The sequence below is a fragment of the Rhamphochromis sp. 'chilingali' genome (assembly GCF_963969265.1).
Source record: "Rhamphochromis sp. 'chilingali' genome assembly, chromosome: 21".
NCBI classification, from domain to species: domain Eukaryota; kingdom Metazoa; phylum Chordata; class Actinopteri; order Cichliformes; family Cichlidae; genus Rhamphochromis; species Rhamphochromis sp. 'chilingali'.
The window spans coordinates 15490702-15507842 of NC_137949.1; the positions used below are offsets into that span (position 1 = coordinate 15490702).

The following is a 17141-nucleotide window of genomic DNA, read 5'->3' on the forward strand; positions in this document are numbered from 1 at the left end:
CACGTGCTTCTTAAATAATATTGTTATTATTAAAAGTAGAGTTACCTCATAAGAAAGTAATGTTAAGTTAAATGCACTAATCGCACTAGCTGCTGCATTTTTTTTCATCCATGTTGGTAACAATTGTGCATAATGTGAATTAAGGCTGGCTGTGAATGTCAGATGTGCTGGGTGGCACTGATTCACCCTGACATGATCGCCCTTGCTGTGTCGTATCGATAGGAGCTGTTTGTAATTGACATTTAACTGCTTGTTGTAGTGATTAATGAGTGACGCCTGCTGCCATGATGAAATCATATACAGAAAAATTGCAACTGACCATTAAATAATGAACCAGCACCTCTGATTGAGCATGTGGCAGTGCACCTCACAGTACTTTAAACTTTGAACTTAAAGTTTTTATTGTTATGAGAACATATGAATGCATTACCCTCACTATTTGGAAATAATCCCTTCAAAGTGCCAGCGTTCCCTCTATGCTGATAGTTTAGTGACCTGTGACTAATATCTTATCGCCAAGTCCAAAGAATTATGGCGGCTTTATTCTCGGTCACTGCTGAAGTCTGTTTCTAAAGGAAGAACATTTTCATCCATGTTTAGAGTCAATTGAAAGCTGAACCATTTACAATAGTTTACGGTTCAGTGATCAGACGCTTCTGGGACCGTTCCAGCTGAGAGGTGCATGGTGATAATGGGCTGTATGCATTAGCGGGGTTATGATTTTGTTTTGAGTATAGTGCTTATTGACTGTGTTGTGAGAGGATGTTATGGAGGAAATACTTTTTAATGTTTCACCTGCATTGAGTTTTATATATTCATATTCACACTCTCCCTGAATTACATCACAATTTGCTATGTCTGCGGTGACTGTTAGAACTTTATTGCTATGCTCAAATCAAGTTGGGTGACACTATGTCACAAGATGCAACTTATATCATTTACTGGACTGGACATTAACTGTGAAGTGTTATTTTCTGCTGTATTAATTGACTTAGTTTGTGTTTGTCCAGCACTTGGGAATGCACAGAGAATCTCCTTTGTCTATGTTGTTTGTTGTTGTTCTTTGTCTATTGTTTCAGTCTTGGATTAGCCAAAGTTTCGAATACTGAAGTCAGTGCATTTTAAAGGAATCCATTTGCTCGTTTAACACAGCGTTTAACACAATAGTGCCCTGCAGACTGTTCACAAAGCTGAGGGATCTGGGACTTAACAGCCGTCTGTGTGCATGGGTGTTGGACTTCCTCACTGGCAGAACTCAGGTGGTGAGGGTGGGCAGGTGCTTCTCCAACAGCATCACCATCAACACAGGAGCACCTCAGGGATGTGTCCTCTCGCCACTGCTCTACTCCCTCTACACTTCAGACTGTGTGGCCACCCATGGCTCCAACACCATTGTGAAGTTTGCTGACGACACAGTGGTGTTGGGTGCCATCTCCAACAATGATGAGATGGCCTACATGGATGAAGTGAAGAATCTGGCATCGTGGTGCCAGGACAACCACCTCAAGCTGAACGTCGGCAAGACCAAGGAGCTGGTGGTGGACTTCAGAAGGGGTCAGCACAGAGACTACAAGCCCATTATCATCAATGGAGCTCCAGTGGAGAGGGTGCAGTCCTTCAAGTATCTTGGTGTCCACATCTCCTCAGACCTGACATGGGCTGCCCACATTCAGGTCCAGACCAAAAAGGCTAGGCAGCGCCTGTATCACCTACGACAACTGAGGAAGTTCAGGGTCTCTCCAAAGATCCTCAGGATTTTCTATACAGGCGCTGTGGAGAGCATCCTCACACAGAACATGACATCGTGGTTTGGGAACAGCTGTGTGAAGGACCAAAAAGCTCTCCAGAGAGTGATCCGTACAGCAGAACGCTGCTGCAGGACTGCTCTCCCCCCGCTTCAGGACACCTACACCAGGAGATGCCGGACTAGAGCAGCGCAGATACTGAAGGACCCGTCCCATCCTGGCAACAAACTGTTCCAACTTCTGCAATCTGGTAGAAGGTTCCGCATCTTCCGGGCAAGGACAGAGAGACTCAAGAGGAGCTTCTATCCCCAAGCCATCCGTGCCCTAAACACACACACCCGCCCTCTCACATCATCTATAATTGACTGAGACAGGACTCTTCCAGACACTAAACCAAGGCACAATGTACATTTCAATTCCTTTAATTTTAAATATGTTTATATTGTCTATCCTGTAAAATAGTCAGATGACTATTCATATTAATGTACAGAATTCACCTGCTTGCTGCTACTACTGCACATTCACCCAGTGTATATACCACATATATATATATATATATATATATATATATATATATATATATATATATATAATGTTTTTCCTCTACACCCCCCCCCCCCCCCCCCCCCCCCCCCAAATTTTTTTGCACATGTCGAGGAGCGTGTCAGGCTACATTTCACTGTGTGTTATACTTGTATAACTATGCATGTGACAAATAAAGAACCTTGACCTTGACCTTGCTCCAGTCTGCTTTATGTACCTGATTCGTCCTTTTCTCTGATATTGGTTTAAAATTAACTCCTTGCTATGGTCATGAGGGCTTATAAACACTAGGTTCTTTCTAGGGAAAGTGAGCTTTCAGCAGCTGGAGTTAAAATGGCTTGTTTCAGATAAAGCATTTACTAACTGGATGCCTAAAAGGTCAGCATAAGACGAGTCCATAATTAAACACATAAGAGGTGGAAATGAACATAATGGTTCTCCTTTAGCATGTAAAACAGGACTTAAAAGCTAGCCTGAAATGACAAACTCTAGCCTTTGGATTTGTAGGAAGCCCCCTGGCACTGCAACCAGCCTAGAAACATTTTTATGTATAATGTTAATAAAAACAAACCTTGTGATTTTCTGTTTTTATTGTGGAGGGGATTACTCAGAATAAATATACTGCAGGCATATATTAAGTTAGGCAAATGAACAGAATTTTTCCTAATATGTTCCTAATAGGAATTGAAAGCTGGATCACTCCTACTAGTTGCATTTCCAGATTGGGAGGTCAGAATACCTCCATCAAACTTGACTTAAAAAAAATCCAAAGTGGGTGCTTTGAGCACCAACTGTTTGAAAGATGAGTGATTTTTTTGTTTTTGTTTTAGACCTTCTTGTTCATTGAAGACTCTCTGTGAAAATGTTACTACAGCACATCAGTACTCTGTAATGTGTTGTTATCAGCTGGTATTTCTAACAATGATAACCTGGCAGCTTGGATATAACGTCATTGCCACCTCTGTTTTCAAAGTAAATGGATCACAGATTTATATTAAAACAAGCCAGTATTGATCTTCTCATCTATCTCTTGACAGGAAAGAGGATGTTAAATGTGTCCTTTATCAGTCTTTATACTCTCATGCTAAGGACCAAAACAGTGTTCAAGGGCTATAAACTATCCATCCAGTCAATTTTGAGATATGGAGCCAGCTGTCATGGGTGAGGCAGGATACACTGTGGACAGGTCGTTAGCTTGTCGCAGGGCTAATACACAGAAACTGACCATTCAGTCTCACATTCACACATCCGGTCAGTTTAGAACAACCAATTAATAATCCAATGCATGTCTTTGGGCCGTGGGAGGAAGCCAGATTACCCAGAGAGAGCCCACACAAGCATTGGGAGAACATGCAACATGCACAAAAAAAAGGCCTAAGCCTGGATTTGGACCAGGGACCTTCTTTTTACAATAAGAAGATCCACTCGGCCACTGGCTGCCAATTCTAAAAGGCGGCCTTTTCCCTAAACCAATCAAAGAGCAAGTAAAACTGTGTCTGATAACAAAAACAAGGTGAAAAAATTTAATGAAAAGGGTACTACAGAGGGCACAAACCCCAGCTTCCTGGGTTAAAGTGTTGTGACTTTAACATTCATGCCATGGATGAATGCACAGAGGTAGGCCTCTGCTGCCTCAGTCTGGGTGATAGGTTAAAACTTTCCATCTGGCTACTGTCACTCCAAAAACCAATGAGTAAGAGTGCATTTGCATTCATATGTTTCTGCAGAGCCAAAAAGAAGGAGACACAGTGTTTTGGTACTTTTTGATTTGCAAATTAATTTACCGGGTTGAAAAGGGTCGACTAAATCACCACTGCAGATATGTTTGTTGAACCCAATCAGCCTCGTAGTGCAGCACCAACAGTGATCCAGGTAAATAGGTTAAAATAAGAGACCAAGAAAGAGCAAGGGAGGTTAACATTTTGATGTGAGACTGGGTTGTTTGAGTGTAAGTGAGGTTCCTATCTCCAAGGAAGACTTATTTTTGGGTTTCTTAGCATTGAATGACATAACTGAGGGAATCAAGAGCCATTTAAGTGATGCGGGGAAGCTGTTTTAGCTGATCAGAAAATCTCAAAGACCAGCAACAGCATAAAAAAACATTAGTCTGTCCCTTATCTGCACTGTTACTGTGTCTTTACTGTACTGTACTGTTCCAGTTACTGTAAATTGATACATTTTCTATGCTGGTTACCATTCTGTGATAGGGTTCCCATTCTCTTTATTACACTCTGATAAGATCCTCCTCTTTTATTGTGCAGTGATAGGGGCTATTAGTTCAGCTGGCTGCACACTGCAGCGTTTGGACAGGAGTTTGCCCCAATTAGGTTGACCTGTACTTATGAAGAGGACATGCAGTGAAAACTCCACATTGTGGTTTTCTCTTGACACAGAGTTAAAATTTTGAGTGGGATCACAATGTCTCTCCTTAATTAGCTGAAGAAATGTGGACAAATCTAAAGAGCGAGTCAAGGTCTCAAGAGAGGCGCAAAAAAATGCAACAAAATACCAGATTGCTGCATTAGCATTTGTAACAAATGACCTCAAACCTCATTTATCTTCTTCTTGTTCCAGCTTGGGTAACATTAATATTTCATGTGAAAATTTACTTTTTTTAAAAAAAGAAAAAAAAGAAGTTTCTGACCTTTAACTTGCTATTATTTGACTTTTACTATATCGCTGCTCATTAGTATTGTATCACCGTGTATAATTAAAGCGGGCTGACAATTATTTTTTAAGCCCGACTGTCCCTATATAAAGAGCTTTGTTCCTTCTCTTTGTGTTGCAGAGTTTTGCAGAGAACACCATGAATGAGCTGCTGGGCTGGTACGGTTATGACAAGGTGGAGCTGAGAGACTCTGACAGCCTGGAAATAGGGGAGACACCACAGCACATCTCTGTCCTCAAAGGTATACAGCTTTAGTGGAAAATATGATCAGATCATGTTTCATGATCTGATCATACAGGCATGTTGTTTCTGTGTTAACAGGCAAGCCTTATTATGGAGCCATCAGCAGATTTCTGTACTTACTTTTGTCCTTACTGGATTTTGGTGCCATATAAATAAAACTGAATTGAATTCAACTGAAATCTAGTCAATATAACCAATATAGCCTGAATATAAATGATGGGTGTAATCTCTGGTTTCTGTGATCCCTTTCTAAATACCTAACTTTACTTTATTTCCTGATTTTCTGGAGAGGTCCAGTTCAGTGAGCAAACAGCTGGTGAGCAAATCACCTTACACTCAAAGTGTCTTTGCCCCTAATTCAATTCAATTTAATTCAATTCAATTCAATTCAATTCAATTCAATTCACTGCCAAATTACAACAACAGTCGCCTCAAGGTGTTTTATATTTTAAGGTAGAGACTCTACAGTAATCCAGAGAAAACCCCCAACAATCCGCTCACTCTCTACGAGCAAGCATATGGCAACAGTGGGGAGGAAAAACTCCCTTTCTATAGGAAGACACCTCTAGCAGAACCAGGCTCAGGGAGGCGTGGCCATCTGCCACAACCAATTGGGGATGAGGGGAGGGAGACAGGACAAAATACTCTTCCCTGTGGAAGAGAGCCAGAGATTAATAATAAGTAATGATTCGAATTCTGTATAAGTGAGTGAAATAGTTGAGTGAAGAAGAAACACACAGTGCATTATGGGAAGTCTCCATTAACCTAGGGCTATAGCAGCATAACTAAAAGACGATTCACCCGTGATTTGATCCAGCATTAATTATATGCTTTATAAAAAAGGAAAGTTTTAAGCCTATATAGAGTTTTACAAGGCTGTAAACAGGTTTATTTTAGCTTTCAAATCATACTTTTAAGGATTTCATCCTATTGGAACTGAGTCGCCTTTGGAGCCAGCCTCAATTGGCCACTAGAGGAACTGCAGTTTTTGGCACTTCCACTTTGGCTGCTTTTTAATGGGTTGTCATATTTACAAGATGTTTAAACTCTTTTAATGTCTTCTGAATATCTACTTGCCAAATCTTTTGTGCAGCATAATCTTTTAATCTGCTACATGTGCTCAGAGCTGAATAACTTTGTAAACTTTTAACTGCTGTTTGGTGCTGTGCAGGTTGTGCACTTTAGGTTTAATGCAGCTTGTTCAACCTGCTGCAGCCTGAAAAGAGAAATCACACTAAAACAAACATTAAAGTTGTACATTTACAACCAAAACAATGAGCTGAGTGATGCTACGTCAGTTGATTTCAGAGAGGTCTGGATTTAACTTAAAATCCAGTCATTTTTGAGTATTTTTGCTTCTACATTGGTGGAAAATATTGAGTCATAATTTAGGTGAATCCTGGGCATTTACACTCAGAGTATTTGCAGCAAATGCTGCTCATTAGTTGGTCAGTAAATGCTTTATTTTACTTAACTTTTCCCATCTAGAAAACTCGTTGCCAAAAATCCCAGCTTCAACAGAGAACAGTGAAGGCTCTCCGGATCGAGCCAACAGCTTTCATTCGTTGCCAGCCTCCAGGAACGGACTCACAGAGACCTCCACCACGCCGTCCACCTCCACGCCCAGCACCAAGGAGCATGGCAACCTGCCCATCATGGTCCCCATGATCCCTCCGCCACTGATCAAGCCCCCTGCAGGTACAGAGCACTAATGCCATTTTGGAGAGATTAATGCAGCAGATTAATTGATAAAGTAGTTTAGACTTGCATGTAAGTATGCATGCATGCATGTCCTTGATTTTTCAAGAGCAGTAAAACGTGATGCCTTCTAGAAATAGGAAAAAACAGTTTAAAAGTTGGCACACCAGCCACATCACAGCTTGTGTAGAAAGTTACAACTGTTTTCTGCTTTTATGTTATGAGGAAGGTTACTTATTAAATTTGCAAAAAGATCAAGGTCATTTTCAACCCATCGCTGATTGCTAATATATTCACTCAAATGCCTGAAAGCAAGCAAACACACACACACACACACACACACACACACACACACACACACACACACACACACACACACACACACACACACACACACACACACACACACACACACACACACACAGAGAACAGTTGTGTCTCCAGTCTGAAAGAAGAAATGTCATAGACTTAAACCACACCTGCTTTCCAGACAGACCGGGTTGCAATGAAGATACCTAAATGCTGATTCTCCAGCACTTAGCATGGAAACTCAGGATTTATGCAGTTATGAAGGTTTCGGTTTGTGCAATGGTCTGAAAGCCTTCGTATCAGAGCAGAGGCAGGCGACTAATGAGCTAGCTACCTGCTGTACACCTTGTTTTTCTCCACCTGCCCAAGTGTCAATATTACCCCATCAAGTCTCTGAGGAAATGTCCACGTTACTCGGCCAGACAGAGGGCTTCATTATCCCTTGCGTCTGCTGTGGACAGGAGGCTGGTACGCCCCGGCGAAGGGAGCAAGCCTCCTTGGCATCGCCCAAGAGGAGTCCCCGCTGGCCCTGCCTAGGCGGGGAAACAGATGGTGCGGTCCCACTTAAAGCCCACCAGCACCAACTAACTACCCGGCCAACACCTCCCTCAACTCCCCCACCCTCCACCTCCACACATACACTGAATTATTCATGTGCCCCCGCAAAATCCGACAAAGGACCTTTTGAGGTGCAGGTACGGCGAATGACGGTGGCATTTAGTACGGAGGCTGCATAATTACTGGCATGTTTTTTTTCCCTGCTCATGCAGATGTGAGTGTTTTCAGATGAGCTTGTAGGATGTGCCAGGATGTGGGAAGGCGAAAACAACTCCACCTCAAGATGTCTCTTTGTGTGAAAATGTTGAGATACTGTGAAAGATGTTGTGATTTCATATTGGCCTTCGATCCTGATCATTATGCTGCGGTGCATGCATTTTTTCGAGCAACGTACAAACCCTGATCCACCCACTCAGTCAGCTTAGAATTAAGATATTTTGTCTTTTTTCTCTAATCGCTGCAGTGGGCAGCTATTCAGATAGACACAAAAAGGCAGAGAGAGTATAGGAATGAGAGCAGAGGGGAAGCTAAGCCATAAAATATGCATGTTGGGTCTGCTATGCTGTCTTTAGTGCCCCAGGGAGTTATTCCTTTAATTGTGAGTTAGTCTTTACTTAAAATCTGATGGCCCTGTAGATCCATTAAGCTCCACAAGAGGTGAAAAGCCTGGCCAGCGTGCGATAGGGAGGTGAACAGAGGTGAAAGACTAATGGGCCTGCGTTTTTTCGCCCTCACACCCGCGTATAGTCATAATGTGATAATTGAGAGATACTGGAGGGAATCTCGGAGGATCTCTCTCATTTCAGCAGCAGCGGCACTAAAAGCCCGCAGCTCATCATCAGCAGTCACAGTTTACCGCAGAAGAGGCATTTCGCTGTCACTGAGGGTCTGTTAAAATAATTTGTTGACCACACAGCAACGCGGCAGCTGCATGCAATACAATTACATTCACGGTTAAACAAGGGAATACATTTGTTGTTGTCATAAACATGATTTCGAGAATTAAAAGGGGAATGTGAGGGGGTCAGCTGCAGCTGTACTGTTTCATTTTCCTTATTTTCTGTCATATATACTGTAACAATGCTTGGTGCTCATATTAAACACGCCAAACAGCATATATCCTGGAGTCCTATGAGCCAAAAGCTCAGGCTTCAGAATATTCTTAACCCTCCTTTTTGTTCTCTATGCTTGCATCTAAATGATGTCATAGAGATGTGATTTTTCTAATATGATTGACTGATTATGATTGATTTCTAATGATAACTGTGAATGCAGTAGCTCTACTCACCAGCAGTTCAAGTCATCAGTTTGCGAGAGGCAGCCAATCAGTAGAAAGTTAGCCTTAATGGGAAAGGAGCTAAATCAGCTTCAGCCAGAGAATGAACTAATGTGCTGCTCCGAGGCTCTGTATGAGATAAACGAGAACTATTTTGAACTATGAATTATGCAAAGCTACTCTACTAGAGTCCAAGAATAACAATACCTAGAAATTACCATAACGGGTCCCCTTTACCAGACAGATGAGCCCTGGATACCTTTTAAAAATCCTTTTTTAAAAATCTTTTTTATCCCAGAATAAGCAGAAGTCAAGATCACTATATCTCACTGTAAACTGTGGTAGGCCGTTAAATGTGGCCTAAATCCACACACTTAAAATAATACTTTATTTTTATTTATGAGTCAGTCCCAGAACAGAAATTTTCATTATGTGCTAATATAATGTAAAAATGCTGCATACTACTGTAATTATCACTATGTAGCACCTTAATTCTGCCTGTTATTTTTTATCCCCATGTGGCCTACATGTCCCTGCCTCTACTATTTGTTTTTTAGCCCCAATGGGGCTCAAACAAAACATCCTGAAACAGTCTACACTGCAAATAATAACAAAGTCAGAAAGTGAATTTCACTTGTAGCACTCAGGACAACTTACACAACTGCTATTTCAACATGAAAACTACCACTAACTAGATAAAAGGCAAATTCAATTCAGTCTCATTTATATGGCACCAAACCAGAAAAATGATCACCTCAGTGTGCTTTTTATTGTATGCTAAAGACCCTACAATATTAAAAAGGAAACCCCAACAATCAGATGACCACTTATGAGCAAGAACTTGTAACTAACGTCAGGCTCAGCTGGGGGAAGTCATCTGCCACAAACCGGTTGGGGGTGAGGAGAAAGTGAAGTGTCAAACACATGCCTGATCAAACTTCTCTACAAAGGTCAGATCTGCAGTTTATTATTTCAGCTTGTTGAATTGCAGTTATGCATCATATCTGCTGTCTGTGCAGTTAGAAAGCCTCGTCTCTAAATGAATTCTTACATGCAGTTTGTTTGCAATTGATATTGCAGTTGCTGTGATGGACGGATAGAGAAGATCCAGCCACACTCATATATGAAAAGATAAGCTCTAATCTGACCATGATTCACTGCATCGCTCACAGTTAGATCATGCGGCCTGTGGTGCAGTAAAGCATTATACAAAGCTGATTTATTTTTACATGTTTATTGACTCTTATAAAAGTCTGCTGCTGATCTCAGTAAATGGAAATGGATGTCCCCTTCCCAGTGTGGATACAAGAGGGCGACACACTGCAGACAGTGCTCTGCAGGAAATGCAGAAAAAAAGTAACATCAAACAGATTGTTTTCTTCTACTAATCTACTGTGGTGTCATTTTCATTCATTCGTCCTTTAAACTGACAGTATTTTTGTGCTGTTGCATACTAGGAATATAGCGCATATTAATGTCATTTAAAAAAAAAAAATATTACAATGTTATTGTAAACACTGTGGTTATATTTTTAAGGGCTGAACTCCATTAGTTAAAGTGTATAAATGTTACAATGAGAGCAGTAATAAATTCTAAGTATTCCATAAGGCTTCAGAGTATGTAGGATTTTTCTGGCTCCTGAATTATTTTTCTGAGGGGGGAGAAAAAATATCCCACACACCATCCAAATGTGAACGGTGAAAGGGTTCAAAGAAGCCAAACTAGTCTTTGTTACCAGGCTGTAAGCATGTTTATTTCTCTTGTAAGGTTCAAGATTGACTCACTTCTGTGAGACATTAGAGGAACTGCACTTCCATGTTGGCTTTGTTTCTTGCGTGTCCGCTTGGAGAGAGTGTAGTCGGCAACACGCATAACCCAGAAGTGGTACCTTGAATAGCGCTTTTCTACTATAAGTGAGCACTCAAAGCAAACCTTATGCATCGAGTGACACACATTCACTTTTTTCCTGTACATAAGACCAACAACCTTCTGAATGGTACCGTACTGTACAAAGTCCCAGAAGTTCCGATTTCTTCCTGTCTAGATTTCAAATGCTACACATTTCAAAATGAAGACATATCAGTGTAGATACAGCCCAAAGTGTGCCTGTTTATTTAGCAGTTAACAGACATCCTATAGCTCCAGTCTTTGCTGAAACACCATAACCTTAATCTTGTTGTGAACCTGTAATGTGAATATATGTTTATCACAGCGACTGTCCTTGTGGGCTAAATTTGTATATGTATTCAGTTTTTCCCCTCATGTTTTTTAATTTTGTTCTTTTTCTTCCTTTCCTCTGCCCTAAAAGTGCTCTCGTCATGAATAATTTGGGAATTACAAAAATAAAAATAAAGTGTGGTTTCACATTAGGTTTTACTGTTTATATGGAGACGGTGGAAATCAGGCTTGTGTAACACGGAAAACTTTTAACTCATGTGTTCCATTTGTGTGAAACACGCCTCACCAAACTTACACCTTTGATGGCACAAACTATCAAGAGGACGCTACACCTCACAGAGACTCCTGCGTCATCTTCAGCAGCAGCAGAATACATGCTTTTGTCCCTTCAAGTTCTCTAATACCCACAGAGCACAGCCATAAACAAGCATTTTCCCATATCCCAGGCTCATCCGTTGTGGCTACATTTATCCATGGCAGGGCTTCATTATAAATCCTGCAGTGGTTTTGTGGCTTGAGTCTTGAAAAGTTTTATCCAGTTGAGCAGCTGGGCTTCATCAGTGGAATTAATGCCTTTATGGTTTGTGTGTTTAATACGTGTAGTTGCATACTTTGTCCCTGCTGTGCACTTTTTACCTTCCATACAGGATAGGTTGTAATCAGTATCAGGCTCACTTTGATTACAGAATTTGAGAATTGTACCACAAGGTTATTTTATTGGACATCGTATTAGAATATAGTAAAAGCCCTTGGTGTAAAGAGCACATCATAATGCTCATTTCATTACCTCTCCTTTTCTCTGTAGACGAGGATGCGTCCAATGTGCAGATCATGTGCGCCTGGTGCCAGAAGGTCGGCATCAAGCGCTATTCTCTGAGCATGGGGAGTGAGCTGAAGAGCTTCTGCAGTGAGAAATGCTTCGCTGCCTGCCGCAGAGCCTATTTTAAGAGAAACAAGGTAACATCCCTTCCTTGTCAACAGCTTGACTCTTTAATATGATGTATTTTAGACACTTTTCAGAGACTTTGTGTTACAAATCTACTGGTGAGACCCAGAGAAGAAAGTGAAATCCCCTCCCCCCAACAAATATCGCGATAGGTCTGCAATTGTTAGTATGATAGGAATGGTTACTGGGTATAGTGTGAATTGGTTTAATAGTGGTCATCATCTCAGAATGTGTACATGTTCCACTCTGAACAATACTGATGCTTGGTCAGGGTACCAACCCCCCCCCCCTTTAGCCTCATTTTCTCACAGTATCATTTCTCCTTAAAGTGAACTAAAATTTGAAGAAAATGTGTATTTCCTGGCCAAGTGGTTGCTAGAGGTTGCTAGCAGTCACCATGAAATCTTAGACTTACCCCTATTCCTGCAGGCTTAGAGTGACATCCTTAATAACTGTTAGTCGTTAGGAAAAACAGTGTTTTTCACAGCCATTTGGCAAGTGGTTGCTGGAGGTTGTTGGTGGTCACAAAGAGATTTACTGTGCTGCACTGAAAACCTCTTCAGTAGTTTTTGCAGGTTGCATGGTAAAAGATGCCAACTTGTTTGCAAGCACTAAACTACTTGCAAGCATTAATGAAACTGCAAACTTCTTCAAAGTAAAAGTTACCCTTTTAAATTAAAACATTTTACTTTGATAGAAAATCTTCTCCATTTCAGTTTTGGTGCAGCAGTTTTTGTTACTAATTTCCCCCAGCGACTGCCAGCAACATTTTGCCAACAGGCTGAGGAATAAACACTTTTCCCTAGCAACTGGAGGTTGCCAGAAGTTTACCAACCAGTCTCCTGGCCTGTATGACTTGCAACCTAACATCTTGATTCTATTCACACATTATGTATCTGTTTTACTGTTAGAAGCAGAGTATCAGCAATTAATATGGTTCCCAAAAACTAGAATATCACCCATCAAGCCTTTCATCTTATTAACACACCATATTCTGCCGTATGTGAAAAGCTTCATCTTATCAACCTAAATTGTGACTTGGTGCAACAAAAGGTTAAATCTTGTTTAAAAATGGCACATTTTTGGCTACAAACCACATTAGCAATTATCAAAGTTGTTATTGTGTTGCCATCCCTCCCCCTCCAGTTACTGTAGTTAAATACTCTCCTTTCTCTCTTGTACCAAAGCTTGGATTTATAAGGAATTATACCGTGAGTATGATGTTTTACTCTCCTGCTTGTCTGTCCTAAAATCATTCAAACATAATCACTCTTCAAGCACTGCACTGAAGCAGGAACCATAGGGGAGCACTTAGACTACGTCTCTTCATTTCAGTTAGTGAGATTCAATTTTTTTTTTTTATGACACTTTTTCCCCAAAGCATGACAATCAAATTGAGCCTTGCATCTACTGTACTGTTGTATGTTTTTAATTTTTTACCTTTGACACTTCAGCTCATTTGCTTTCATAGCGAGTTTGTAGTTTTCATTGTACTGAATGTTGATTCTGTTGATGTCAAGGAGTCTGACGTGGTGAATCCTCGCAGGGGAATATGTGACAGTTACAAAAAGCTATGAGTCTTTATATCAGATCAAAACGCTTCTTTTGAACTGGTTTTATTTTGATGTCTGAGCTCCAGAGGAGGTCAGAAAAAAAGCACGTACAGGTATGTGTCACGCGGTATGCAGCAAAGTAGGCGAGGCAGCTTCATATCAATCAGAGCTCAATCAGAGAGGCTGTAAACAGGACATCAAATACAAGATTCATCGCTGTGAGGGAAGCCCCCTGCTATGAATCAGTGGGAGGGGGCCTTGTGTGAAATTATCCAGAAATGAAAGGCAGTTTATGTAAAGTGTACATATACATCAAAGAAACAGAGTTAATAGAAAATATAGTTTGCACACGCCCCATATAATACATTTTGGAGGCCTCGGTAGGTTTTGTAATTCCGGAATATCTCCTCTGTCAGACTGCTCAAAAGAAAATGTCCAAAATACAAATTTAAATCTTACTTTACACTTTGGAGGTTTATGCAAATTAGTGCATGTTTAATGAGATTAGACCACATTTGCAAATGTAACCTTCAAGTGACCAAGTGGAGTCATTTATGATCCCGGTTGTATAGTTATATGTGCTGTTGTGAAACGATTCCTGACGTGACTTTGTCAGTCTATTGTCAGCTCACTGGTGTGGCAAAGATACCGGAAAGTCGTGTGAGGTCATTTATAGCCCAGGAAATACATGCACTAAAAAAAAACTATTGTAATACTCCACTTCTGATCACTACACTGTAATCTTTTGCAGTGAACTCTGGATAACAGACTGTGAGTAGAAATATCTACAGCTGCAGGAGGAGCAGTAGATCTCCCTTGAGGTAGATAATTAATAACCAAAGCGATGTTAAAAACTGCTTAATTTTATAAAGCCTTTGCATAAAAAAGGCTGAAAATCAAAATCATTGCATTAGAACATTTTAGAGCATGAGTCATGGATAAAGTAAACAAAGGCGTGAATGAAATATAATGAGACTGTAAAATCACTCACTAATACACACTCACTGGCTACTTTGTTAGGTTGAATTGATCGTTATTGCAAATCTCTAATCAACCAATCACATGCAAGTAATTCAGTTCATTTAGGTAAGCAGACATAATCAAGACGACCTTCTGAAGTTCAGGCTAAGCATCAGAATGGGGAAGAAAGGTGATTTAAGTTACTTTAAATGTGTTAAAGCCAGGTGGGCTGGTATGATCATTTCTCATATTGGTGACTTACTGGGATTTTCCCACATGAGCATCTCTATTGTTTACAGAGGATGGACCGACGGTTTTCTGATTAATGGAGTAATGAGAAGGGAAAGGTCTCAATTCAATTCTGTTAAAACCTTTAACTCTAGTATGTTTACAAAATTAAACAATTTGGACTTCATCCAAAATGTCGATATATGTTCTGGAAAAGTACACACATCAGGTAAATGTTGGCTGTTTACGTTTCCAATATACAATATACAAGACTAATGAGCTCTGCATTACATTCTGACCTTATCAATGACATTTTTGAACAAAGCGGAGCTGAAATGTATTGTGATGTGTGTTGAGAACAAATACAAAGAAGCAGCAGTAGTCTTTCCACTTCTCTGCCAGCTCTCCCCATTAACCTGCTCCAGACTTCTGACAGAAATTTTCAAAGCATGTCGTACGAGTGCGGTGACAGCTCCTCGTGCAAGTAATAGTTTTAGAAAAGTTCAGACTTTAAAACTCAAAGTGAGGGGAGGGATAATATTAGTCTTGGAAAAAATCTTTTACATTACGAGTTCTCACAGTCAGCCTGTTGTTCTGCTGATGCTTCAACATGCCCTTGATTATAATAACAATACTATTATACACTAATATTGTACATTTCTACCCCTCAGCTGCAAAATGATTCATCAGTGCAATCAGTCGGCTGCTTCTTCAAAAACACTTCATGAACTCGACCGCTTGATGCGATAACATTTAATTAAGTATTCCACTTTAGCCTAACAAAGCACACAAGCCTCTTCTGATATTTGGCCTGTTAAAAATTAAAGGCATGTTTTGTATGGAAGTCAATTTCTGCCAAATGAATAACAAAAGAGGCAATATCTCAACGTCCAACTTTAAGCTTAAAGTTTAAGTTCTGCATGACTTTTAAACCCAGACTCTGCGTTATTTATTGGTTTATTTTATATGATGTAACTCATATAATCAGGAACATTTAAAGCTCCCAATAATATGAAAAAACAAAATAAAAACCCCAAACAAAACAAATTTCCAAGATATTTCTCAAGAAATACCTCTGAAAGACCACAGCTTGGCCTCCTAGTTTACTACTTACAGTCCTACTTACAAGGCTATGAACTGATATTAAAGTAAAGGACAAACCAACATAAAGTGCTTTAGTAAGGTGCTGCAGCATTAAATGCTTGCAGAACAGCATCAATGCACATTGGCAATTATTATGCAAGTTTTGGGAACTCTACTACTGGAGTGCCAACCCAATATCTTTCACAGGTATTCATTTAGATTGAGATCTTGTCTCTTTAAACTGTCCATTGAATCCTCGTGCTCTAAAGATGGGTGGCTTTGTAAGTTTGTAAGTGATGACTCAAATTGGGATAAAAATATATCATCGTAGGACAAAAGCAATGACTCAACACTACTTTATGACCTTTTCCTTTAACACGTACTCACCACCAACGCATGGAGAGTCAGTTCACTAGCGATGCCTTTTAAGGATGCTCAAATATCATTACAGACTGCATCTAAAGAGTGCTCCTCAATTTTTTATGGTAGCCAGTTCCATAGACACCAATGCTAGTGGTTCTAACTTTGGGGTGAGCGTTTCTGTGATGGAGATCCAAGTGTGGCACTAGGTCCAATAATATTCAGCTTTTTTGTTCAGTGGAAATGTATTGTATGTTGGAGGTTATAAGTGGACCCATCCAAAACAAAATCCACTACAAGATTAAGTTGTTTCCATGAGTACTTGAGTACTAATTAGCAAAACTGAAAGTACGTGCGATGCCTGGTTAGCCAGCCTGTTTCTATAGTTTTCCAGGTAGATAAACAATAAATGTGTAGCTGTCGTCTTTTGTTTGGCAGTTAAGTAGCCAAATCTAGAAAATAAATCTTGCAGATGTCATAGTAAAATCCAACCTAATGTAGCACGCATTATTACTTTATAAATGCTGATTTATGGATATTTTTAAATCTTAAGCTGTGCATGTCACAGTTAAGGGTTTTTGCTGAGCACTTTTCTCTTATCTTTGCAGCAGCAGAGAAAAAAATATACAAACATAGTCAGTTATGTCATGTGTAGTTTAGTGCACATCATGCGTAGTTTATGGTAATATGTTCATTTATATACATACAGCGTGTTCTCAGCCAGTCAGACATGTTGGGAAAAGGCCTGCTCTACCACAGCAGCTCAGATTCTATATTTTGTCTGGCTCTTGCA

The 17141-nt window shown here is 40.2% G+C and overlaps 1 protein-coding gene across 2 annotated transcripts in view; it reads left to right on the plus strand.

Annotated features, from left to right (window-relative positions):
• Window positions 1-17141, plus strand: part of sobpa (sine oculis binding protein homolog a) — a 60661-nt gene that overhangs the window by 12883 nt on the left and 30637 nt on the right. For both annotated transcript variants that reach the window (XM_080871722.1, XM_080871723.1), the window contains exons 2-4: window positions 5077-5197; window positions 6688-6897; window positions 12024-12175. In XM_080871722.1, the coding sequence (XP_080727848.1) occupies window positions 5077-5197; window positions 6688-6897; window positions 12024-12175 (483 nt within the window). The remainder of the gene's footprint in view (window positions 1-5076; window positions 5198-6687; window positions 6898-12023; window positions 12176-17141) is intronic.